The sequence below is a fragment of the Dermacentor albipictus genome, chromosome 7, assembly GCF_038994185.2.
Source record: "Dermacentor albipictus isolate Rhodes 1998 colony chromosome 7, USDA_Dalb.pri_finalv2, whole genome shotgun sequence".
Classification (NCBI taxonomy): domain Eukaryota; kingdom Metazoa; phylum Arthropoda; class Arachnida; order Ixodida; family Ixodidae; genus Dermacentor; species Dermacentor albipictus.
Genome location: NC_091827.1, coordinates 136,455,071 through 136,482,999, shown reverse-complemented (window position 1 = coordinate 136,482,999; position 27,929 = coordinate 136,455,071). Strand labels below are relative to the sequence as shown.

The window sequence follows — 27,929 nt, the reverse complement described above, 5'->3', positions numbered from 1 at the left end:
GCCCAGAGACAGAACGTTTTAAAACAATCCCGTCTGGACGACTTGGAAGACCGTTCCAGACGTGACAACCTTTTGTTTTATGGCATCCCTGATAATTCAGCTGAAACATGCGCTCAGTCAGAAAGCACTGTGCGTGATTTGCTCTCAAGACAGCTTAACTTGCAATTATCCGACGGCGATATTTCTAGAGCACACAGACTAGGCAGTTTTAATGACAGCAAACCTCGCCTTATTATTGCCAAATTCTCTTCAGCGAAGCTCAAGGACACGATCTTCTCCCAAAGAAGTAAAATTAAAATCTCCGGTATAACTGCCGGTGAAGATTTTTGTAGATCAACCCGTAAATCGCGTAAGAAGTTAATTGAATTTAGTAAGTCGAAAGGCCCGTCAGGTTCACTGCGATATAACAAGCTCATCATGAATAATAAAATGTATGCTTACTGTGCAGTCACTGACTTGGTGAGCGAAATAGAACCTGTTGCTAAGACGCATGCGCGGGGCAATGGGGGCGCAACTTCAAGTTCATCATAGCTGAGAACCGTTAAGAAAGGCGGTAACGATGTATCGCTGCTCTTTACAAATGCACGGAGCATTCTTAACAAACGTGTCGCGTTATCATCAGCCATAGATTCATGCACTGCTGATATAATTGTTATAATTGAGACCTGGCTCTCTGCTAAGATAAAGGACTCCGAAATATTCCAACGGGAAAAGAATTACAATATATACCACTGGAACCGTGACGTCCGATCTGGGGGTGGTGTACTTATTGCTGTAAGTGACATGTTCGCATCCTCAGCTGTTGCAGTCATATCGTCTTTGGAATTTGTTTGTGTAAGTGTATGTATTGCAAATCGTGAATTTATTTTCTGTGCATTTTACCGCCCTGCAGCTGCCTCATCTTTTTGTAACGATCTTTATGATGTCCTTAATAGCCTTGAAATTAGCTTTCCCAATTCACCTCTGTTTTTATTGGGCGACTTCAACTTTCCCACACTACTATGGAACAATGATTCCTCTACCGTAAAAAATGTCTCATCGGAATGTATGCAATTCCTTAATCTTTGTGCTGACTTTAACCTTACTCAACTCGTTCATGAGCCGACTCGTATAACCACAACATCTTCCAGTATTCTTGACCTGCTATTTACGACAATTCCAGAGTTAGTTTCTGACTTAACTTACCTCCCAGGATTAAGTGACCATTCATTGATTCACTTTACATTAAAAACACGACACAGCACGACACAGAAATGAGAAAAAATATAAAATAATACGGGACTATTACAGAGCTGATACAAGTTCAATAATAGCCGGGTTAGAATTATTTACAGAAGGCTATGTCAGCAACTTCGACAAACATTCCATAGAAGAAAACTGGACTATGTATAAAGAAAAGATTCTACATCTCGTTCAACGACGTATTCCGAAAAAGAAAATCATCTACAATTCCCGGTCACCATGGTTCAACTCTCCGTTAAAACGCCTATCAAATAAAAAGAAAAGAATGTTCCGTCGCGCAAAGCGAATTAACAATACTGATCATTGGGCAGCACATTAGCGAGTTCATAAAGAATATACTGGTGTGATTTAGTGCGCAAAAGATTCTTTTCTTAACAACACCCGGCCATCGGTACTTCGAACAAACCCTCGCACATTTTGGAGCATTGTCAGTGGTTCAACAAAACGACTCATACAGTTATCTGATAGCGATGACACTATCCTTCTTCTAAGTCAGTCTTGCACAGTCTTAAACAACGCATTTGTTTCCGTCTTCAACACAGATTCTCCTGCATTATTACCCCGTTTACCTAACCAAAACTTTCCCCCTATGGACCCCATTGTTATAGATTGGGTTGGCGTTACCAAGCTCATTGACAATCTTAAGATATCCTCTTCCGCTGGTGCTCACCTACTCAACTCAAAGATGCTAAAAATAACCACAGTGTACTCAGCATTCATACTCTCAAAACTTTTTGAACAATCGTTACGGTGTGCCACATTACCCAGCGACTGGAAGGTGGGGAAGGTGGTCCCTATCTTCAAATCGGGTAATGCTCATTCAGCAGATAACTATCGTCCGATCTCACTGACTAGCATACCATGCAAAATGATAGAACACATCATACATTCACACCTAATTGAGTTTTTGGAGAACAATTCTTTTTTTTAATAATTCTCAACATGGATTTAGGAAAATGCTTTCGTGTGAGACCCAACTACTAACGTTTACTAATGATCTGTTTATAGCTACTGACCTCGGTTTCGATATAGACTGCATTTTTCTCGATTTCGCAAAGGCATTTGACTCGGTACCTCATGACTTACTCCTTTTCAAGCTTAGTAAACTTAATATCGACACTAGCGTATTTAACTGGATTAAAGACTTTCTTTCAAACCGTACTCAATATGTAACTGCTAACAATTATTCTTCTGCTCTTTCTCCTGTTACGTCCGGCGTACCACAGGGGTCTGTACTGGGCCCTTTGTTGTTTCTTGTATATATAAATGATCTTCCTGGCAGTATTGTTTTTTCATCAATTAAGCTTTTTGCAGATGACTGCGTATTTTACAACAAAATAACAAATTTATCTGATTCACTAAATATGCAAGAAGATCTCGATCGATTATCTCTATGGTGTGACAAATGGCTTATGCAATTAAACGTTAATAAATGTAAAACCATGAGAATAACCAGGCGCCCTCACAGTACAAACCACAGTTATTTCCTTAAAGGAGCCCCCTTGAATGCTGTTAACTCCTACAAATACCTTGGCATTAATATTACTAACGACATATCCTGGAACATGCACGTTGATTACGTAACCCGCAATGCTAACCGAACTCTGGCTACTTGCGCAGAAACTTTTCCAAAGCGCCGTCTTCCTTAAAATTAATTATTTATAAAACTTTAGTCCGTCCAAAACTAGAATATGCATCCAGTATCTGGGACCCCAGTCAATCCATACTAATCGCTTCCCTGGAATCTGTTCAGAATCGTGCAGCCTGGTTTATTCAATCAAATTATTCCCGCTACGCTTCTATATCCACTATGAAGAACACATTAAACCTGCCTGATCTGTCTTTACCTCGTAAATTTCTTCGTCTCTGCCTTTTTCACAAAATCTATCATCAAAATGAAGTGTTAAAAAGCTGTCTTATTCTTCAACCGACGCACATTTCATCGCGTGTGGACCATAAGTTCAAGGTTGGTGTGCCATTTCGCCGAACCAACTTATATAATTATTCTTTCATTCCAAAAGTCAGTGCAGAATGGAACCACCTTCCTGCATCCATCGCTGCCATTATCGACACTAAGTTCAGAAGTGCCATTGAAGGTTACTTATTTTGTTAACTTGTATTTTCATAAATAGTATTATCGCACACTTATATATGTATCACCCACTCCATTCTGTAATGCTCTCGGGCTCTGAAAGTATTTGTAATAAATAAATAAATAAATAATTCACAACGTAGAGCACATTCAAGACAACTTTCGCTTAAGTGTTCGGGCGCCCCGCTGTGCGCAAGCTTCGCGCCGAACAACGCTTACGGGGGCGCGCGCAACATCCCGGTGAAACTTTCACAATTTACATCGAAGATGTCATTGACCTGTGTAAGCGCGTGAATCCGTATATGGCGGAACAGCACAAGATAAAACACATTATGAGAGACATTGATGAGGACGCATTGGAATGTTGTTAGCGAAGGATTCGCGTACCGTAGCCGAAGTTATCAATGTGTGCCAAAGTTTTGACGAGCTACGGAAACAACGCATCTTAGCTCGGCGCCCACCGCCTATGGAAGATTCGTTAGCAGCATTGGTTATTGGCGACAACCACACAACTTTGCTGACGCAAATAAAAGAATTTGTGCGCGAGGAGCTCGCGCGACAGCTCTCGATTTCGCCGACCATGGAGAAGCGTTCTCAATATTTGGCTCCAGCGATCCGACAGATAATTCAAGTGCAAGTGGCCGAAGCTCTTCCACCTCGTGTCAGCCGGCTCCCGTGGCCGCGCCTGTGACGTATGCTGAAGCCGTTGGACGGGTCTGCCAGGGTTTTCTCCTCCTCCTTCAGCGCCTCTCCCGCCAGTGTTCTCTCCTGCGTCTTCGCCTCGCCACCCGGCGGCTTCCTTTTTCAGCGCACAGCAGCAGGGCACAAATCCTTGGCGCACTGCTGACAACCGCCCAGTATGCTATGCCTGTGGTACCCCGGGACATGTAGCGCGCTTCTACCGCCAGCGCTTGCCGGCCTTCGTGGGCACCCCGCGACCACCCAGCTCCGGCTTTCGGCCATTCCGTGTGCCTCAATGACCACCACCGGAAGTCTACGGTGCTGATGACATGCCAGCACCGCAGTCACAGCTCTACAGTACTCGTCGCTCGCCTTCCCCTCGTCGGCGCTCACTCTCACTCATGCGTCGTAAGCCCAGTGCCAGTACTACTGATGCGGAAAACTGATTTGCGCAGTTTCTGAGGCACGAACTGCGTCATCGTCGGAACATCAATACCCTCGTTCTTCCCCCCCTAACGCTATAGTAGTGTCCATTGACGGCATCAAATCTCTCGCGCTCCTAGATACAGGTGCTGCTGTATCCGTGATTAGTGAGAAGCTTTGTCGTGCATTATGGAAAGTGACCATGATACCTTCGGTACTATTGCTTAGAACAGCCAGTGCACAAGTTTAACCAGTCGCCATGTGCACTGCCAGGGTGCTGATTCGAGACATTTTGTATTCGATTGATTTCTTTGTGTTAACTTGTTGCTCCCACGATGTGATTCTCGGTTGGGATTTTCTGCCGTGCCATCACGCCGTCATTGACTGTGCACGTGCTGAGGTTCAGTTCTCCGTTCTTTGCGATTTGCCATCTCACGACTTTCAAGTTCTTGATGTTAGCAGGATCTGTGTAGCTTCAGATTCTGACCTTCCCCCTCACAGCGCTGTATTTGTCCCTCTTTCATGCGCATCGCTTGCCGAAGCGAGGGTCATGTTTTCACCCGCTGCCGTCTTCATTCGCCGTCAGCCTATATTGTTGCCTTTCGCCCTCCTCACGGTTCACCATGGTGCTGCAGAAATACTGATGTCAAACCCAAATTCGTACACTTTGGCTTTGCACTGCGGCGAGACTATTGGTACCATCCAGACTGTGGACGCTGACATTATTGTTCATTTCCCTGTTCCCGACGACGTGGATACTGCCAACGTAAGAGCACTGACACCCCATGTGCCAACTAACCAAGTATCACCGGATGTTTTTTGTCGCTCTACTGCCGGTGACCTCAAGCCGACACAACGTGAGTGGCTAATTGCTTTTTTAAATGATTTTCACGCCTCTTTTGACTGCAACCAAGTATTACTACGCCGCACAAGTACCGTCTCTGAGCACATTGATACGGGACATCACGCACCATTACGCCAGCGTCCGTACCGCGTGTCATCCACCGAGCGTCGTGTCATCACCGAACACGTTGAGGACATGCTTGAACTTGGTGTTATCAAACCATCCTGCAGTCCTTGGTCGCCTTCCGTAGTACTCATTAAGAAAAAAGATGGCTCGATTCATTTCTGTGTGGACTATCGTCGCCTCAACAAGATTACACGAAAAGATTATTATACCCTACCGCGCATAGATGACGCCCTGGATTGTCTTCATGGTGGCTCATTCTTATGTTCTTTGGACTTGCGATCGGGCTATTGGCAAGTGCCAGTGGATGAATCCGGCCGCTCGAAGACAGCTTTCATTACGCCTGATAACCTTTATGAGTTTACAGTAATGCCATTCGGCCTCTGCAATGCGGCCGCGACATTCGAAAGGATAATGGACAATATTCTACGAGGCCTCAAATGGAAGACGTGCTTGTGCTATTTAGACGACGTGGTAGTTTTCTCCCCTGATTTCACCACTCACCTCTCTTGTCTACGCGAAGTCCTTACTCGCCTTTCAACCGCCGGCCTTCAACTTAACTCGAAAAAGTGCCACTTCAGAGCCCACCAGATGACCATACTTGGCCATGTCGTGTCCAAAGACGGCGTCCTTCTCGACCCTGACAAACTTCGTGCTGTCGCAGAATTTCCGGGGCTGACTACAGTGAGAGAGCTCCGAAGTTTTATCGGTCTTTGCTTTTATTTTCGACGCTTTGTGCGCAATTTTGCCTGCATCATCGCTTCCCTGACAAAGCTCCTGGATGGCCATGGTGACCTTCGCGACTGGACTCCGGCATGTGACCAAGCCTTCACTACTTTGCGTCGTCTGCTTACCTCACCGCCTGTTCTATGCCACTACAACCCAAGTGCACAGACCGAAGTTCATACCGACGCCAGCGGTGTTGGTCTTGGAGCCGTTCTTGCACAACAGAAGCCTGGCTTTCCAGAATATGTGGTTGCATATGCGAGTCGTGCCCTCACGAAAGCAAAAGCCAATTATTCTGTCACAGAAAAAGAATGTTTGGCTATAGTTTGGGCCTTAAACAAATTTTGCCCTTACTTGTATGGCCGTCTGTTCGACGTTGTGAGAGACCACCACGAGCTCTGCTGGCTTGCGTCACTTGAAAGACCCGTTGGGGCGTCTTGGACGTTGGGCTCTTCGGCTCCAAAAATTTGACATTCGCGTCTTCTATCGATCCGGGCGCCAACATTCTTAAGCAGATGCGCTCTCGCGTTCGCCCATGCGATCCGACGAAACGCCACCTTCATCCATAGAGTGTATGGTTGCTAGGCTTGCTGTTACGACATGCCGTCTGAACAGAGCAAATGTCCGTGGATTGTGTCTCTGATTGACATTCTTAGCAGTTCTTTAACGGCTACATGCCCTCGAGCCCTTCGTCGCCAAGCCACCCACTTCGTGCTACGGGACGCCATCTTTTACCGCCGAAACTGTCAGCCAGACGGTTGCAAATGGCTGCTAGTTATTCCTCGCCATTTGCGTTCCGACGTATGCACGTATTTCCACGCTGACCCACAACAAGCTCATGCTGGCGTCCTGAAAACCTACGAGCGGCTCCACCAGCGGTACTACTAGCGCGGCATGCATTCTTGTGTCCGCAAATACATTCGGTCATGTGCAGCCTGTCAGCGACGCAAGACATCTCCTCATACGACAGGCCCTCTACAACCTTTACCGTGTCCTGCACGTCCTTTTGATCAGGTTGGCATCGACCTTTATGGGCCTCTTCCATGCACTGCAAACGGAAATCATTGGATAATTGTCGCAGTAGACCACCTGACAAGATATGCTGAAACTGCTGCAGTTGCTTCGGCTACTGCTCGCGACGTCGCCGCATTCATCTTACGGCATTTCGTCTTACGGCACGGCGCACCGCGAGAACTGCTCAGTGACCGAGGCCGTGTCTTCTTGTCCGAAGTTATTAATGAGCTACTCGCCGCGTGCCGCACTATTCACCGCACCACTACGGCGTATCATCCACAGTCAAACGGTCTAACGGAACGATTCAACCGCACTCTTGGTGACATGCTCACCATGTATGTTGCGTCTGATCATTCCAATTGGGAAGATGTCCTCCCTTTTGTGACGTACGCATACAACACCGCTTTCCAGGCTACCACAGGCTGCTCACCATTTTTCCTTCTTTATGGAGGTGAACCATCTACTACCCTCGACACCATACTACCATATCACCCGGATGCCTCTGAATTCATCCCTCTTTCCAAAGTTGCTCACCATGCTGAAGAGTGCCACCAACTGGCTCGCTCGTTCACGTCGGATACAAAAGGAATCCACAAAGGTCGCCACGTTAACGATCAACCGACCCAGTCCTGCGCCATGGACTCTCACGTCTGGCTTCGGCTGCCCTTCCGAGCTCCAGGCCTTAGCCCAAAGCTTGCTCCGAAATATCAGGGTCCGTACCGGATCGTCGCGTTTACATCGCCTGTGAATTATGTGGTCGAACCGGTGACGCCATCTTCAGACAAACACCGCCGTGGCCACGAGATGCTTCACGTCAGCCACCTGAAGCCGTACCACGAAACCCTTATCATACCATCACTTAGGTCGCCAGTATGGCTCTTTGGCGCGGGGGCAATTGTAGTGGGCAATATGCATGTGACACTGTGTGGACTGCCACCGCTTCGGCGCGAGACCCGAGCTCGGGCTGCTGATGCGAAGCGCTAGGACTCGCGACCAAGAGCTACCTGCGATCCCTCGAACGAGCTGCAATAAACCCCATTTCAATACACATATGTGTTGGTCATTTGAACCAAGAAGCGGGAAACCGTTTCTCTCTTTCCAGTTACCACACTCAAAATTAGTCAAAAGAGGAATCGTTAATGTGTGCCTCGTCACTGGCCTCAGAAGGTCATGTTTGCATTCTATGCAAAAAAAATTTTGTGTTCAGGTTGACCGCTTGCTATCTGCCGGATGCACGATGGTTTTAGTATCGGAATGCATCATGTAACCGCACAAAAACAAGGGACAAAGAAGGAACACACAAGACAGGCACGGAACTTCAAGTAAGATTTACTCCGGGAAATCCCACAATTATACAAGTATCGTAATCACACTTGCTAATCGTCAGACAGCCATCACTCGACGTTGGCATGCGGGTGTGAGTGCCGCAAATTTGCTTTTAAATATTTGAACTCTTTATCGCTCAGTGATACAGAAGAGCAGCTTACGCAGCTGCCAGATTGCATTTTTATACAGTAAGCTTCATATATTTCTCGGCTCAGTTGTGACGCAAACATCTTCAAGACTTTAGCGTCGCGGAACCTAGGCGTGCAATTACGACAGGGGCGACAATGGTTAGCCAGTTTGCCACCCCCCGCCAATCCTTCTACTCCTGCGTGGTACTCCCGCAGTCTGACGTTTAGGCACCGTCCCGTCTGCCCTATGTAGCTATTGCCACAAGAGAGAGGTATCTGGTAACTACCCCTATTCTGCATGGGACGAACCTGTCGACGTGCTTGATACGAAATTCATTTCTTTTGTTCTTACCCTGCACCATGTTGCACAGGCCCGCCAGTTTTTTGGGCGCCGTGAAAACCACCGGTACTTCACATTTTTCAGCCATCTTTTTGAGGCGGTGGGAGATTTGGTGGTACTACGAGATGGCAATAGGTCTACGACGTTGCGGCTCTACGCTTGGGCGGAGCTCTGATGGGCCCCGCGCTTCCTTGGCAAGGGTTTCTAGCACCGAGGTGACCATATCATACTGAAATCCTGCGCTGTGCAGTCTTTGCAACTGTAAGAACACGCTAGGTTGCATTTCATGCTAGCAGGACTTATCAAGAGCAGCACGCAGGCAGTTTTTTGCAATTTCCCTTTTTACAAGCTTCGAATGAGCTGACTGGTAGTTTAAGATACCTTTTTTTGATCGAGGCTGATGCCTCCAGCACGCATGGGTTCCAGCAATAATAATGAAAATGTCCAGGAACTGCAGGCATCCATGTATAGGCAACTCAAAGGCGAAACTCAACCCAAACGCGCTTTCTCGGAAAATTTCAAGAACACGCTCTACTGCAGTTGAACCGCCTCCCTCCCCAACCCCTTTTAAAAAATGGCATAATCGTCAACATATCTAAAAATCTTAGCCGAGTAGGCTGTGTCAATGCGTTCAGCAATTCGCTTGTCACAATATGATAAAAATATGTAACTTAATAAAGGGGCAATACATGAACCAATGCACACTCCGCGCTTTTGGACGAAGTTCTTTCCTTCAAAATTAACGATGGTCGATGCCAGATAAAAATGAGGAATTTCCAAAAAGTCGTCCACACTTACACCACATGCGTTCTGAAAGGCCACAGGGCCGTAGTCATCAATGGAATCTCTAATGACGCATAGCAATACATCTTGTGGAATGGAATAAAATAGGTCAATTACATCGATGGAAAACGAAAACAACGGCTCCCTCGAGCCTTCATGATCACGAAGAAATGCGATAAGCTCCTCAGAATTCCTTATCATGAACGAGTCCTCAAATCTGAGCAAGTGCAAGTGTTTCTGCAGAAACTTAGAGACCGTCCCCTGCCACGTGTCACGTTCCGATACGATGGCTCGGAAAGGAATGCCTTCTTTATGCGTTTTCGCGGAGAAGAAAATGCTAAGCGCTCCGCTCTTCGCACCCTTGATACCCAAACCAAGATTTTTCAGGGTACACCTATCACACAGACCCAACGCTAGCTTTTTTAGCTTAGCGGCAGTGCACGCCTTGATGGAAAAATGTTTTGCGACAGCTTTCCTCAATTTCTGACGAAATAACGAATTTGGTAAAACCGTAAAACTACCTTCTTTATCAGAAATAAAGGGCGGGCATGTGCAACATGGTGCAGGGTAAGAACAAAAGAAATGAATTTCGTATCAAGCACGTCGACAGGTTCGTCCCATGCAGAATAGGGGTAGTGTACCAGATACCTCTCTCTTGTGGCAATAGCTACATAGGGCAGACGGGACGGTGCCTAAACGTCAGACTGCAGGAGTACCACGCAGGAGTAGAAGGATTGGCGGGGGGTGGCAAAGTGGCTGACCATTGTTGTCACTGTCGTAATTGCAAGCCTAGTTTCCGCGACACTAAAGTCTTGAAGATGTTTGCGTCACAACTGAGCCGAGAAATATATGAAGCTTACTGTATAAAAATGCAATCTGGCAGCTGCGTAAGCTGCTCTACTGTATCACTGAGCGATAAAGAGTTCAAATATTTAAAAGCAAATTTGCGGCACTCACGCCCACATGCCAACGTCGAGTGATGGCTGTCTGATGATTAGCAAGTGTGATTACGATACTTGTATAATTGTGGGATTTTCCGGAGTAAATCTTACTTGAAGTCCCACGCCTGTCTTGTGTGTTCCTTCTTTGACCCTTGTTTTTGTGCGGTTAAATGATGCAATCCAATAACAACCACCAACTAGCCCGCTTATCCCTGTTAAATAGGGTTTAGTATCAGCTGTCGCGGAAAAGCTCTCTAAGCAAATCAAGGCTGGAGAAGATGATTGAGCACCACATCCACCAGCGAAAAGGAAAAAAAATCTTGTAGTTCTTCCGTATGTAGTACATGATGTGTCCCACAAAACTAGCGAAGATTTGCAAGTTTGCTTCACAAACTAGGCGTGGCCTTTGTACGGTTATAAAATGGAAGGGTTTAGTGCCCTGCATCATGGCGTGGTGTATGTGATCCCCCTCTCTTGTGGAAAAGGTACGTGGGACACAAAGGTGCTTAAATAATCGTCTCAGGGAGAACCGTAACAGTGTGTACAAAACTCTACAGGGCCATTACAGCCGCGATCACGGCTTTAAGCCCTACTTGGAAAAAAGCTATGTTTTGGCTAAACGCAGTTCCCAGCTCTCACGTCAAATAATTGAGGCAGATTTATTCAGGAAGTTCGATAGCTCGTGCGTCAGTTTTCTTTCCATTGAACTTTTACCTCGGGAAATGGCATATCTTGACAAGGTTTGAACAAGAAACATTCAATGTGCACTGTCGGCATCTGGCTATCATTATTAGCATTGCAATTGACGCTCGAAGCTTTTTGCCGATCATTCTCATATTGCGCATGGTAGCGCCTTTCATGGCTTCATGAGTGAGGTGTTGTCAGTCATCGTCTCGCCGTTTCGCGTCCATGTTTTTTTTTGCGCTGTGTCCTTTTTCCTATGAATCCATCAATCTATCTTCATTTTCATTCTGTAAATTATACAGAAAGAAGGAGTGTGACAAAAAGCTGTTTGTCAGAACAGCTTGACTAGGTCACAGCCACATAGAAAAATTTCGGAGCGGTAACAGCACTACCGTAAAATAAACAAAAAATTGAAACTCAACAGAGAGCGTAGTGCTATAGGGCACACACTGAGTAATGTAAATGCAAAGTTAATACAGAAACGTTAGAAAAGTTTTACAGTCGTCATAAAAATATATACACAACAGTTCCTCAGAAAAAAATGAATATCTGAAATGCTATCAAAGTACAAATATCTAAAATAAATACACTGAATGTACAGGAAAAGACAATATAGAAATCAACTTATTACAAACAGTTACATAAAACCTGATGAAACAATTCGCGATGGTTACAGAGGTGATAAATTAGACAAGGTTTGTAATAAACAAGTGTTAAGCAGTAGAAATCTCAGAGCTATACGTCACTGTATATAATTCGCGGGTATCCTGATAAGAACGATCAAACAAGTCATAATTGTTAATTTCATAGTGATTCAGAAGGGAGGGAAGAGTGTAAGACAAGCGCTCTTTTGCGGAGTTTAATTGTAATGTATCTACTTCCCAATTTTCTCCATGACGCTTGGGATAACTTAAATGACGAATTCCTAAATTGGCGAAAACGCGCAAATTTGTGTGTTCTTACTAGTTTCTAATTTGAATTTTCTGCTTAACGCATAATTGTATGTCTCGTGTACTTTAACTATTCCTGAACTGTAGACTAAAACATTAGTAGAGGCTGCAAAAGGCACATTGAAAATATGCCTAATACATATTTTCTGAACCAAATATATTTGATTCAGATAAGTGACCTTTGTTGTACCCCATACTAGTTGGCAATAGTTTAAACGCGAGCTAAAGAGTGAGTGATAGAGCAGAAGCTTGATTCCTTTTGGAAGTAAGTATCGAAGCCGACCAATTACTCGGGTCACCTGAGCTAATATTTTTCAGGACATGTGTTACGTGGTAATCCTAGCTCATATTCATGAAAAAGAAAGACATGTCCAGACATGTAAAATGGTCAACTATTTCAATAGCGTGAGTACTCAGTACTATATCTTCGTCAGGTGGAATAATCTTATTGTTTTGGTCAGAATATAACAACTTTTGTTTTATTTTCATTAACGCGCATAGCATTTTCTGCTTACCATCTCTCTAGGGTTTTCATTGTGTGGTTACAAGTCTTATCAGCTCATGAATAATATGCCCTGAAAAAAGAATGCTGGTATCATCAGCACATATTATGTATTTGGCCTCGCAAATAATATTTACGTCATTAAGATAGATGTTAAATAAGAGTGGGCCTAGAATACTGCCCTGTGGCACTCCACACAGCAAAGGTTTCACTTCGTAAATAGAGTCGCTTATCTGAACGACCTGCTGTCTGTTTGATAAATAAGTGTCAATAAGCGTTAAGGCTTGTTCACGAATACAATAGCAATGCAATTTTTTTAGGAATATTTTATGATTTACTAAATCAATCAAAGCCCATTGAAAAATCAATAAAAATACCAAGAACGGTAGCCTTATTTTCATCTTGTTTAAGAATATACTGTTTTACCAACAGCATTTACTCTAACATATACCACGAATATACTCTTTTAGCAACAGAATATACTCTTTTATCACCAACAAGAACAACCTTCCACGCTAAGACATTTTTCACACGATGAAAATTATACGGTTTCTAATTTTTAACTTCCCTGTTTTGAAGAGAAGACAGAATGTGTGCAATTCCATGTTATTTTCTGTTCGCTTATGGGTATCTTCTGGCGTCGTGGAAGTCACCTGGATGACACTTGCGTAGAGTAGACTTCGCGTGAAGCCGCGATCGTTCTGCTGATTGCAAGCTGCTTTAACAGTCGGAGATTGCTCCTGCTTTACATTCACTTGGTTAAAAATTGTTCTTAGTCAAAAGGTCAAGAAGCGATGCTAATGTTGGAGGTCAGCCATAAAGGGCCAATCTGGCTGCTAGCTCGATTTCCCGAATGGAGCCTGTAAAATGTTTTCTCAGAAACAAAATTATTGATAGCTCGCTACAAACAATCACGCATTGATGTAGTCTATGTGAGCGACGTATACACAAGGTAACGTTTGTGTTTTGACCATCAACAATTGTGTTTAAAAACGAATTCGAGGCTCGGTCACAAGCTGTGTTGCTCACTGTTCATTATTGACATTTTACGTCTACTACGTCAAACTTCGTCAGCACTCATTGTCACCGCATCAAAATCCCTGCGAAATTTCCCTTAACTCTTTCACCGTTTCGTCACCATTCTTTTACCCAAGACGACAGTGAAGGCATCGTTACCCTATTTTGGTTAAGTCCCACAATGCCGATGACTGATTGGCACGCCCTTGACGCGGGGCGGTAACAAATAGTTACCTATCCTTCTTGAGTTAATAAAGCACGTTATACATGTTTTTCATTGTGGCTTTGCTTTACATCGCCTTATCTATTTATCTTGCTTAAAACTTGTATATCTGCCTTGTACCTATGCCTGTAAGGATTGTGGGTCCATCAATCTCTCTCGCGATGTTTTCTTCACTAATGCTGCAAATTTATCTTGACTATCTCGCCTGCTATCCAGTTTATGCTTCCATACACTGCACATCTATGCACTTCTCGACGCCGTACACTACTTACGGTCGTCGCTGGGTCAATATCTTCGCATTCCGTTAGCGTGTGCTCCGGATTTTCATTGCCTCAGACACATGCCTCATCCCGTCGCGGAGATTTGTTCCGGTCTCAGCCTGCCTCGAGCACCCCCTATCTCCCCTTCCTTTCATTCAATGATTTATAGTATTTCTAGCAGTTCGTCAACCGTATGCGCACCTGGGAAACCAGTAGAACCCGATCATGTCCTGGTCGGCGAAGGGGCTGTACCCGTAGTCCCGCACCACCGCGTATCTCTCCTCGTCAGGCGAGGTGACGGCGAGGCCCAATCGGATGGTCCTCTTCTCGCCCTCCCTGCTGCGCACCGCGAGCACGATGGAGAAGCCGTGCTCGACGGAGTCGACACAGCCCGGCTGGTACACATACGTAATTGAAAGGGTGCCCAACGGCAACTCGCAGCCGAACAACCTGCAAATACGCAATGCAGTTTGCGCAAATTGGTAATCTGGGTAAGATGCAGCGCCAAATAGACGGCATTTTCTCCAGGAAGCACAGATCAGCAAAATTAGATCAATTCATGAAGCTTTCGACGTCTAAAAAATGTCAGCGCCCCCGTCGATTGCTTTGAACAGCACTACCTTAGGCCTATGCATATGTGCAGAATGGTAATAACGTATAGTTACAGTTGGCCGTTCCGATTAGTTTTCTTTAGGCATGTGAGTGTTAATTTTCGCGTAGTAACGTTTGTTGAAGTTTGTTGTTGGCCTTTCCCGTTCTATAATTCTCATTTTTCTAGGGATTGTTTATTTTTCTTACAACCGCTGGAAATATCAGGAAAGGACTGTACATTCCTGTCAGAAAAATAAATTGCAAGGGGGCTGGCGAACACTACCTCTTGTGTTGTCTTGCTTTCTCTGTTCCTGTTTCAAGTTTGCACTATTGCTCCGACGTTATGTACTGACAAGCCCAAGCTGCTCTTATTAACTCTAACGACATTCTCAGCCTCTTCATAGGGCCCCTCGCGACCTTTGGGCATTGCAAACAAACATGTGTCCTGTGGCCACCTTTCAGCAATTCGGCAGTGTATATCACGTGCTCACAACCATGTCCGAAAAGTATACAAAACCGCTGTGCGGTTTGAACGCAGCTCAACTTGTAGCAAAAGCCTGTGCGCCCTTCCTCCAGAGAAAGCCCCGCTTCCCCTACTGAAAAATTTGTTTGCGAACTCTTTGACGAGATGTATACATATCCCTAAGATTTGACGAGAAGTGAACGATATCCAACGCATATTGAAGGAGATTTTCGAAAATGTGCAATATCTGTATGATGTGCTACGCAGACTTTTACGAAGTGCGCGAGATGTATGCGATGTGCTAAGAGAATCCGTAAACCATGTACGAGATGTGCTCCCTGTGCTGCGTGGACATAACGAGATTGCGTATGACGGGTGTGAGATAGCGTGTGATGTGTACGCACTGTAGTCGTATGAGCAACGTTATGTTGGAGGGTGGCTGCGAACTGCACACAAAGAATGTGCACCTAAGTCGTAGTGCATACAAAGGCTGATAAACGACAGCGAAATTTTATGATTAGCCATTTGTAGCACATTCAAGAGCGTAATCAATTTGTTGTACGGTGATGTCGGACCAATGTGACACCAGCATAAATTACTGGGCAAATAAGGGGTCTAGTGTTCAATTTCTAGAATTTCATGCAATGACCGCACAGATCCCATCCATGCGGGTGTCGGTACTAATGATGCAATGATTTTCACTTGGGGACATATTCTCGAATGATCACTTACGGCCATACTATTGCCTTCGCGTGAAGCATTTCTGGGCCCGCTGTGGCTGTGATATCGTCGAAAGCTATCATCCGAGAATACGCCCCTTGTTCAGAGTAGATCAGCCTAAGATATTGACACGTGTACTTGTCTTTATCGGGCGACAAGTTTTGCCGCCGAACAAATGTTATCGCACAGCGCGGGACGCGCCTGTATGTATCCGAAGTTTCTGGAAAGTTATCGATGCTTCTATTCACTGTCTGTTGTCGCCGAACGTTGTGTTATCTGATTTCATCGCTTGACACGAATGGTGTAGAACATTTTAGAAGGCATGCGGGTCCCAACATTTAATCTGGAACATTCTATGATTGCTGTATAAAAGCCGACGCGCTTGACCCGCTGATCAGATTTTCGACGATCGCCGAGCGTGTTCGCCGCTATCGTTGTGCTATAAGTGTAGCCTGTTTTGTGGGCACAGGTTCGCCCAATAAAAGTTAGTTTTTGTCGTTCACAGTATTGCTACTGTGTTATTCAACGTCACCACCACGTGACAATATTAATAAAGTATAGAAGTTGCGTACCTTCAAAATTTCTGAATAAAATGATATAGCTTTGTTTGTATGCACAATAAAGCCAGCTGGCAATGTGATTATAGCTCATTGGAAACACAACCAACAAGGACGAGTTGGCAAAGAAGTTTATTGCATGAACATTGATCAGGAACAGAAGATGCATGCGCTTTGTAAAATCTAATTCATATCGCTTGCATCAGAGGTGTCATTTAGAGGTAGTAATGTTCGAACGTAGTAATGTACAATCGTTTTCCAAACAGCTAAGTGTGTCAACCACATGACTGTCAAATAGAAATCTCCTAGTCAGATTTTACTATCCATATTTAGAAGATGTTAGTACTTGTTTATGTCAAACTGTAGCAGGCAGACATGACCTTGTCCATGCATGCCCGCATCTAAATATGAAAAGCAGAACCAGAAAACAGAGTGTAAACTAATCAGTGAATAGCTAAAATATAGCAGTTAATATCTATCGCACTTTTTTATAAATAAACGCAAAATAATGAACTTACATAACCATCAATCTCTTAAACTGTCATACGATCAATGCGCAATTGCTGCTATGAAAAATTACTTCAACTATGTATTTCACAAGTTTTGTACTGGATGCCGAGAGAGCTTGACCTAGCCAAAAATCCTCATATGTGCGTAACAGTGGTAAAACGAGATTAGAGTCGGAACTTGGTAACCATTATCGGCCTACATAATACAAAAAACTGAATCTGAATTTAAATGCGAAATAACAAAGTAGTTCGTGTGCCAGTGATGGTTCAGCGCAAGGTAACCCTTTGCGATGCGCTGAAAGCTGATCTCGAGACAACGAAAATGTCAATGCCCCTACATTGAAGCAGAGACCCTAAATGACCAGTATGTAGCATATCCTGCCATTCGCGCAAGTCGTCAACAAATGAAAAGCACTTTTGCAAAGCACTCACACAATAGCGACGCATATCCGACGCGCCTGCACAGACGCGCGCCCACACAGAACGCGAGCAGTTTCTGAAAGCCCTCGCGACAGCCGATACAGATGTTCCACGAGTTCTAACGAAAGCAAATCGAGCCGGTGTGGCAGCAATGCCGGATGCAGGGATGGCACTGCTCATGAACAGTGCACATCCGCAAAACGGTGCGCGACAAGCCAGAACAAAGTTTGTCGATGGCACCAATGCACATCAAATCCGTGGTCGATGACACCGTTGAAAAACATGTACACCTTGCAACATTCACAATCCAAACGACGACGTGCTGCGAATTTCAAACCAATTTCACTGCGCTTACCCATTAATATACTGAGCACGTGTTGATGGGCGAGTTGGTTATACATGATTAATACGAAGGCGCCAAATGACACAACGGACGAAGGAAGACAACACGGGACAACCACGTAGGCGCTTGATGGGCGAGTTGGTTACACGTGATTACAACCAAGGCGCCAAATAACGCAATGGACAAAGGAAGGCAACCGGGGACAGCCACGTAGGCGCTTGATGGGCGGATTACAACGAAGGGGCCAAACAACACAACGGAAGGCAACATGGGACAACCACCTACGTCCCGTGGTGCTTTCCTTCGTCCGTTGCGTTATTTGGCGCCTTCGTTGTAATCGGTCGATACGGCTGCTCCGCAGGCTGCTGTCCTCACTGTTGAAAGCAAAGCTGTTGAAACGCGCCGCATAACTTGCATAGCATGGAAATACTACGCAGCCAACATCCATGTAGAGCCAGAGCAGTGATGTTTCGTACCTTGCAGGAGAATTCTCATTCGTATGCACGAAAATACCCAATTTCCAACAATCTTGCCTGCATTATTCTTTGCGATGACGACAACGCTCCAATAAACCAGAGTGACTGCGACAAAGTGTTAAATGATCTTCTTTTTTTGCCTCGTGCTTTTCCTCTACCTTGCCGAATGTTTTCCCTCACCTTTGTACATCTGACTTGTTACCCATGGTTCCAATACTCGTTGACTCCGTTGGTGTTACGTGTTTAATTGAAAGACAGAAGATTTGAGCTTGTTCAGGTATCGACGGCAGTACAACGAAGTTCTTGAAAAGTACATCTACCTGCTCATCATTGATTCTTCGTGAAATCTTTGAACAGTCATTACAGAGTTTTTCCATCCCTCCTGATTGGAAGGTGGAAAAGGTGGTTTCATTGCATAAATCAGGTAGTAACGCTTCAATACTTAACTGTCGGCCCATTTCATTAACCAGCATTCCCTGTAAACTTCTTGAGCACATTATTTATTCTAATCTTATTACCTTCCTTGAATCAAACACCTTTTTAATTCATGTCAACATGGCTTCAGAAAAATGTTTTCTTTTGAAACACAGCTCCTCACACTAATGATTTATTCCCCGCTATGGATACTAACGTTATTGTGGATTCCGTTTTTTTTTTAGACTTCGCTAAGGCGTTTCTCACTGTTATTCATTATCTACTACTAATTAAACTCGGTGCTCTTACTATTAACGATCAGGTATTAGGCTGCATTAAATGTTTTGTTTCCAACCGCAGTCAATATATCTCAATTGATGATTATCACTCACCTCTTCTTTCCGAAACTTCTGGAGTACCTCAAGGTTCTGTGTTAGGTCCCCTCCTGTTATTAATTTACAATAATGATCTTCCTCACAACGTTACCTCCCATATAAATCTTTTCGCAGATGACTGTGTGCTTTATCTTTCAATTATTAATCCCACTGATGAAGCATGCTTCCAATCGGACTTGAACGCAATTCATTCATGGTGCAGCGAATGGCTCATGACACTTGAGACCACTAAGTGCAAACACCGGCGTATTTGCAGCCATCCTCCCGAATACACCCCTCGCTATGTTCTCTGACTGGCAAATGGTTATAAATCCAACTAAATCAGTAAGCATGTCTATTACAAGAAAAAAAAAGAACCTGCAAATTCCTTATAGTATACATGGCAGCAAGCTTAAAAAGGTAGAGGAGCACCAATATTTGGGATTATTATTTAGAAGCGACTTAAGCTAAAATAGGCATGTGGAGGAAGCAAATATGAGCATTCTGAACTTCTTGAAAATGCCAATTAAAGCTTTTTTTCTCTCTCTCTCTCTTTCTCTGCGCATAAAATAAAAGACAGACTCGCAAGTACCTCTGTATCTTATAAAATCAGGAAGGGCCACGTCTCATTACAAATGAACGTCCAAGCTATGGTCCAAACAAACAAAAAAAAAAGAATCGAGAAATAAATTCACTTACACGCAGTTACCAGCCCACCTTTGCCCCATTTGATTTGATATCAGCCCATGTTTCTGGGAATAAATTTCCAGTGAAACTACCCGTAAACACAGAAAATGGCTTAGAGGTAGCGTAAAATAAATAGCTTTGAAAGTAATACACACACGTAGTGTAAAAGAATATTTGTTTTTATGTCTTGAAAACGAAACCGAAATTGAAATAACTACCCCCGACGGGTGTCGCCGCTATCGCTGCTAGGTCATTTCCTGCGTCTCGCGGCGGGCCGGCGGGTGCATGTGTGTTATGGTGTGTTCTCCGTGACATTCTTGAAGTTGTGAGTAATTAGATTGTTTTTTGCTGCGTTTAGGTTGTACCACCTCGTTGTTCTCGCGTACTTTTGTGCTCATCGACGCGAAGTGAGCGTCCGGAGTGAAGGCGACACGATTATGCGTGAGAAAGAAGGGCAGCAGCGGCCTACGACATCGGTGTTTCTTTGTGACAGTGTGTTTACTATGCCTACGACGGCCGTCATTCGTGGCGAAGGAGAAAACATCTTCCATTCGGCTTGAACAGTGATGAAGTGGACGTTTTGTTTTTCGGCGGAATCCATCGTCAACATCGTCCATCCACTACGTAATCGAAATGGCGTGCCCGCAGTACACATCGTGACAGCGCTCCGCCTTCAAACCGAGGGCCTTTTGCAAGGCGCATGAACTGCTCATATAAAAGGTACGTACGTAGCCACGTTCAGCGTCGCGTTCTTATGGTGCGTCATTGTGGTAGTAATCTTCGCGTGATTTATTTAAAGGACAGCACAAGGTGTGTTGGATGCGAGTGTAGTATATGTACTCCAGGCGTAGCCTATGGGCACCGAATGTGAAAAAGGAAAAAAGAAAAAGAATGAATGTTTCATTGTTCACGTGTCCTCAACTAAAGTTGTAGAGAATTAAGTATTGCTACGCGTCAGTATCCGGCGCAGGCAGGTAAATAATACTTTGGTTTGACTAATTGGTTCTTTCTGTTGCCAAAGATGGGCGCAGACTTATACCGGTGTCACACGGCCACTTTCGAGCACGATTGAGCGCGTTCTGGATCGAAATTTTCGACCGCGATTGGCTCCCGTCCGCCGATTGTGCAACGAGGCCAAACGCGTCCAGAAATTCGATTCCAGTCAGGATCGATCGCGGCCAAAAGTATGCAGTGTGACAACCATATTAAATGTCGCTTGTGTACTTTCACTCAATTGTTTCTTTTTTTTTGTCGGAGGTCCCGTGGTAGGTAATGGCGCAGGCAGCTTGCAATGCTTGTGCTTTCATGACTAGAGCTAATGCAAAACGCAAGAACCACGACCGTCCCGGCTATGTACTTATCCTTCGCTTTAAGTTGTGCTCATTTGTTCTAGAAGCTCTTGTGCTGTTGCGGATGAACGCGTGGTTGCGATATTTGTTTATAAATTTATCTTTTTGCATAAATAAGCACACCGAGCCTAATCAATTTTTTTCTCGACCTTGAACTCGTTTCTTGGTTTCACGCAGGCGTGCTTATTACTACTACTATTTGTTTTCTTGTTGTGTGATTGAACCCTGCCTAAGGCGTCCTGTCAGTTGTCAACAGTATTTCTGAAATGAATTGCACTGAGCGTCCTACGGTTATAGTACGTTTCACTACCTTATTTTAATGTCTAGTTATAAAGTGTAACTATTCTTGGCCTTTATATATGTATTTATTAAGCTGGTAAATGCTTAATTGTATTTGCAGTTTTGAGAGGTTCTTTTATTGAGTGGTCAATCTCGGGTGGTATTAATGGTGGGTTGTTTTCTTGTGCCCATGCAGTTACAGTCAGCATGAAGCAATTGCATGGGAACCGACTGGCTGTCTTGGGCCTACACATTGCTGAAAAGACAGTGAAGACGTCTGATCCGACAGGTATACTTTTTTCATCACAATTGGCATACATATTTTTTTCACCGGAGGATGAAGACCTCCCCCAGTGAGCTCCAATCACCCCTGACTTGCGCTAGCCGATTCGAAGTGAAGCCTGCAAAATTTTACGACTTCATCATAGTCTACTTTTCTACCGTCCTTGACTACCCTTCTCTTCTCTTGGCATCCATTCTGTAACTCGAATGTGCCACCGGTTATCTGCCCTATGCATTACATGGCTGAAGAAGGCACTTTGTCTAGCTGGTGCTCATTGCAGACTTGAGACATCAATAACTAGCGTGAAAAAGACAACATCAATAAGCACATAAGGAAGAACTCTAGACTTCAACTGAAAATTTTGCTACACAGAAACATGGAATGCACAGAATGTGTACGGACAGAAACAACACAGGAGCTATCAGAACAAATTTATGAACAGGTTAATTTCACTTACGAACATTCTTGGTAAGAGCCAGAGACAGGTGCTTACACACCTATTCCCCACTTTTTTGATGCAAAGTGGTTCGTATATTTCCCTATGTACCTGCTTCTGGAGCTGCCTGAGCACACGATTGCTTTGAAACTGCTCGGTGCATGAGCACGTATGGCGATGATTGGCCATGTGGCCACCAGCCACCAAGGCACACAAAGCTGCCCTATGTTTCCTCAAGCCAAACAGGTCGGTGTTTAAACGACCGCTTGGGGGAACAAAGATAGGGCAGCTGTCATGGCTGGTGGCCATCTGGCCAATCATTGCTGTAAGTGCTCATGCACTGAGCAGTTTCAAAGCACTCATCTGCCCAGGCGGCTCTAGATGCAGGTCGACATGAAAATATTCGAAGCACTTTGCATCGAAAAGCGGGTGATAGGTGTGTAAGCACCCCTTCCCTGGCTCTCGCCAAAAAAGAGTGTTCGTATCTCGAAATGAACCTGCTCATCGATTTGCTCCGATACCTCCTGTGTCAGGCAGGGAAAAGGAAAGATAAATGTTGCTTCCATGCGTCGAGGTCGCATCCCCTGAATCCTATGTTTCTGTGTAGCCAAAATTTCAGTTCAAGCCTAGAGTTCTGTCCTGTGTGCTTCTAGCTGTCGTCCGTTGTCTTTCTTGCGCTAGTTAATGATGTCTCAAGTCTGCACTACATGGCCTGACCAGCTCCCTTCTTCACTCTTTATGTCAGCTAGGATATCAGCTCCTTCGTCTGCTTTCTGAACCGCGCTCCTGTCTTCCTGTTTCTGCTGCCATCAGGATAGGAGTGGACATGACAAATGAAACTGAATGTCATTATACAGAGGAGCAGTGAGACTTCCTGTGCATTACCTTTTGTTGTACATAATAGTTGAAATTGCACCAACACATCTTTTCCACCTTGTGATCTTCCCATAGCTGCGGCAAATAAATATATAGGCTTTAAGAAACTAGAAATGCAGTTTGCCTGAGAAAGAGAATACTCTTGCACTTAAAGGCAATGTGTATGATGCTCTGACTCCTTTGATGCATGTGCCTTGAGAGGTGTTGATGCTGTTCTTCATTTCTTTCTCAGCAAGCTTTACTTGATGGGTCTGACTTTGTATAAAGAAATAAGTTCTAAAGAAACCATAATACCTAACAGGCAGAATTGTCGAGGTTGAAAGCCAAGTTTTCTTTCGTGACATATTTTTTTCAGACTGTACTAGTTGATCCATGATGTTCGACAGCGCAGACTTGTACAAGGGACGTCAAAAGTGGCGAGAAATGGAACAAATGCTATCGCCTCTTTCTCCATCCTTTGTCGAGTTCACATTGTCTAACGTCATCGACCTATACCAACTAGCCCGTTTGGGTACCTGTACTAGTTGAGCCATTTAAACTATGGTACTCTAAACCAAATGTGATAAATTCAAAATTGGTGCCTTTTCTATCTTTGTACAAATAACTGTTTCATAAAATATCTTCATGGATGCAAAAGGTGCCTCTTGTGCAAGTTCCGTGCTAGCCTGACATGGAGAACAAACTTGGCAGAAAATAGAGCACATGCTCTTTTGTAAACAAAACGCATGATTGCATTTTCTTGGCAGTTGTTGCAATGTTTTCTGATGTTTATCTGCATGAACATTAATTATCTCATCTGCTAAAGACACATCACTAGACACTGTGAGCAGGAAAGGTCTGATTGTGCAGTACTGTTGAAGTCATGCAACATTATGTTTAAGCAAACTGGCAGGGATGCTAGCTGTTACAAAGAAAAAGCTGACTTCACGAAAAATTCGCACTCCTAAATGTGGAATTGAAATGCACTATGCTTATAAGCTACAAAAGATTTCCAGGATGATCAGACTAGTTACACTGGCCATTTGCTGATTCAATAGGGTTCACTGAAGCTTGTTTTTAAATTCACACTCTTTTTATACAGGGTGATTATTTTCAGTTTTGTGGAATTTTTAAATATAGCCCTGTTGCATATAGCATAATTCTAGTCATTGAGCAGGAATATTCAAACAGGCAGATATATCTTGCACGAGAAATCGAAACATATTAAACTAATTAGAAAATTGTATTATCTTTCGAATGAATTGCATTATAGCTAATATAAACGAAAAGAAAGCGGCTTAAACGAGGAAACCGATGTTTATTAATCATATCCTAAGAAGCCAGCAAACACTGACACCAAGGACAAGTTAGGGTAAATTACTTGTGATTAACAAATGAAATAAAGAAATGATGAATTATTGGAAATGAAAGTGGATGAAAAAACAACCTGCCGCAGGTGGGGAACGAACCCATGTCTTCGCATTACGCTTTAGATGCTTTACCAATTGAGCTACTGCCGGCGCCGTTTCCCCATCACTTTCTTGGGTATTTATGTTTCCTAGTAGAACCCTGGGAGTGTTTGCCAGTGCCACCATATATCTGGGGCACATATTGTAATTTACGAATCATAGCCAGTGAGATTACAAGGTGTATCTACTTAGAATTTATTTCCAGAATGGCGTCAGTTTGGAGATATGCACCATCAAACTTGCTGTAAAAATGCACTGTTGTTCCACTTACTTTTTTAACAAAATGTGCTTTTATGCACTGATGCACAAAAGTAACGGGAACACCCTTGTGTATTGGTCCTTATTAGGGAAATATTCCTAAACTGGTGTCATCCTGGAAGTTCACATGCATACGTTTTCCAAGCTCACTGGCTACAATTCATAAATTGCAATACGTGCAGTAATATAATTAGTTACGAAGTTAATTAGTGATTTTTTTATTTAGTTGAGCATGTGTTTCGATTTCTCATGCTAGTGATGTCCACCTCTTCAAATAATGTAGCTCAAGGACAAGAATTATGCCATCTGCCGCAGGACATTTTTTAAAATTCCATAAAACTTAAAAATGATCACCCTGTACAATCCTACTACAGTGCTAAACAGCCAGCAGCCTAATCATCACATATAAGAATGCCGTAACAACACTGACAAGTGCACTAAAGTTTTCTGCGCTTCACAGGTGAAAGATGTTGGCCGTTAGAATGTTTGATCTCAGTGTAACTCACAATCATATAACCAGCAAGATCAAGTGAAAGCAGATCACAAACTTCATATATGAAAGGCTTTAACTGTGCTTTGGTTAAAATAGCTAAACTTCTGTTAAGCATGATGGATTCACTGTGTTGTTTCAGTTAAAAGCATTTAAATGATCAAATGCTAAAGTGCTCTTGCTTGGAAGATCTTTAGTGAAACCCTCTGTAATAAAAATACCAGCAGGATTATGTGCTTGCTTAGTGGAGATGGCTAAGATGATGTCAGAAGGTGTAGGTAGGGCTTCTTTGTAGTAGAGATGCCAAATAGTTCTGACAGAGGGGTTGTTACCAGCCACTGTGTAAGTCAGAGATTAAGAAAAAAATAAAGGTCAGCCTAGTGATGTTTAGTATAAAGAGAACAACAGGAAAACGAAACAAGTAATGCTCTCAACTAACATTTTAAAATTTTCGTGGAATATATTACAAATAATTGTGTCAAATATTTTAGAGGGACCATGCTTGATAAACATTTGCAGAGCAACTACGATGACAATTAAGTGATCAAGAGGACACCAGTGAGGCGAATTTAGAAGCCTAAGATCACTAAATTCTAGTTTGGGGTCAGATGTCACACACGAAAACAAACTGCCCAGCGTTATTGCTGTAATATGAGGGCGGTTAAGAAAGTAATGCCTCCAAACCCACTACTTTACCAGTAGTACTGCAAACGTTTTGGCTCTTTATCATTCATGCACTGATGTTTAAGCTATAGAATGTCACTTGCCCCATCTTCCTATCTCTTTGCGTTCCAAAGTAATCGAGCAATGCATGGCATCCAGTGGTGATGTCCGGTTGAAACAGTGGGCTGTAATTGAATTTCTCACTGCGGAAGGCTCTGCGCCCTTCAACATTCATTGCCATCTGAAAGCAGTTTACGGGGATGCCTGTGTTGAAGTCAGCATTGTGCGTAGGTGGGCAAGTACTGAGAAACATCAAAATCCAGCCGCATCAAATGTCCAGGATCAGCACCGAACTGCACGGCCCACAACGGCTTCTTATGAGGATCATCAACATCAGGCAGACAAGTTGAATCGGGTCAATCGCAGGATCAAGCAACACCAGATTGCTACAACACTCCCTATTTCCATTGGTTCAGTGAACCACATAATTAAAGACCTCTGGGTTACAAGAAGAATTGAACTTGTTGGCTATGCTTCGACTTTTTCATGTCAGTCGTCAGTTACCGTGACACCGAACAAGTGCAAGTCTTCTTGTAACGCAGGTCTTTAATGATGTGGTTCACTGAGCCAATGGAAATGGCGAGTGTTGTTACAATCTGGTGTTGCTTGATCCTGCGATTGCCTCGAGTCAACTCATCTGCCTGATGTTCATGACCCTCATCAGAAGCCATCGTGGGCCGTCCATTTCGGTGCTGATCCGGGAGATTTGATGAAGCAGGATTTTGGTCTTTCACAGTCCTTGCCCACCTCCGCAAAGTGCTGACGTCAACACAGGCGGCATTCCTGTAAACTGCAGTCAGATGGCCATGAATGTTGATATGCACATAACCTTCCACAGTCAGAAATTCAATTACAGCCTGTTGTTTCAACTGGACGTCGCCACTGGATGCCATGAATGGCTCGATTACTCTGGAACGAGAAGAAATAGGAAGGCGAGGCAAGTGCCATTCGATGGCTTAAACATAAGTGCATCAATGATAAAGAGTTCAAAATGTTTTCTGTAATATTGGCAAAGTAGTGGGCTTGGAGGCAATAATTTCTGAATTGCCCTCATATAATTGTGTAGCCTGTCTCTCCTACATTCATGATGTGGCAGATTAAATGCCTTATTCTTCCGAAATTACGATTTCTTGGAAGTAAGCACTATCTGTGCTTGTTTTCTTTAACCTGCTATTCATGTGATCTTGAATATTAAAGTGAATGATGCAGGGAAGCGCAGCTTGTCATGTTTCGTGTACTTTTCCTGACATTAAATGCAACAAATAATTTTGCAGGTAGAAAAGAAGCAGATGGCTACAGCGATCAATGAAGAAATGGCTTCATCTATGATGGCTCGCCTTAGGACATTGGAATGGAGCTACACAAAGGCATCATAATCCTCGCCTGTGCCCTGGAACTTTGGTTTGAATGAGACTTCTTCAATGTAGAACGACCGCAAGACTTGTTACCACATACAAGGCATAGTGCAAGCTCTAAATATTGTACAGGAGGCTAGAATAAATGACCCTCCATGCAGTCACTCTGTGTCTTTGGTAAATGGGACCATTTCACGTAGAACACTCACACATGATTATGTGTTTTCTCTCAAAGTTGCTATGCCGTGCGTTTGGAAACACATTACCTATTGTATGCACACCATACATAACATTTCTGTGTGACAGCCTGACTGTAGACTTACAAAACAAACAATGAGGTGCATATGTACCCACTTCCACATGCCATACTTCAAGGGGTATTATATTGCTCATTACACCCGATAGGTGAAGGGGTAATATATTCCTGATCACACCCTTACACCCCGTTGGTCGAAGGGTAATATGTTGTTCAAAACACCCTCAAGGGATAGGGTGTTATTGGAATATAGAATAACCATCATAAGGGTGTAATTCCCTATAAAACCCAGCTTTTTCAAGGGTGCTAGGGGGTTAGTTATA

At 43.8% G+C, this 27,929-nt stretch overlaps 1 protein-coding gene and 1 long non-coding RNA gene across 4 annotated transcripts in view; one reads left to right on the top strand and one right to left on the bottom strand.

The window, feature by feature from the left end:
• Positions 1–27,929, bottom strand: part of LOC135897789 (cytosolic endo-beta-N-acetylglucosaminidase-like) — a 435,797-nt gene that overhangs the window by 55,376 nt on the left and 352,492 nt on the right. For all 3 annotated transcript variants that reach the window (XM_070521112.1, XM_070521111.1, XM_070521113.1), the window contains one exon: positions 14,501–14,749. In XM_070521112.1, coding sequence (XP_070377213.1) covers positions 14,501–14,749 — 249 coding nt within the window. The remainder of the gene's footprint in view (positions 1–14,500; positions 14,750–27,929) is intronic.
• On the top strand, positions 20,353–27,389 carry LOC135897808 (uncharacterized). Its single transcript, XR_010563158.2, has 3 exons — positions 20,353–20,573; positions 21,678–21,770; positions 27,270–27,389. It is a non-coding gene; the product is annotated as an uncharacterized lncRNA (long non-coding RNA).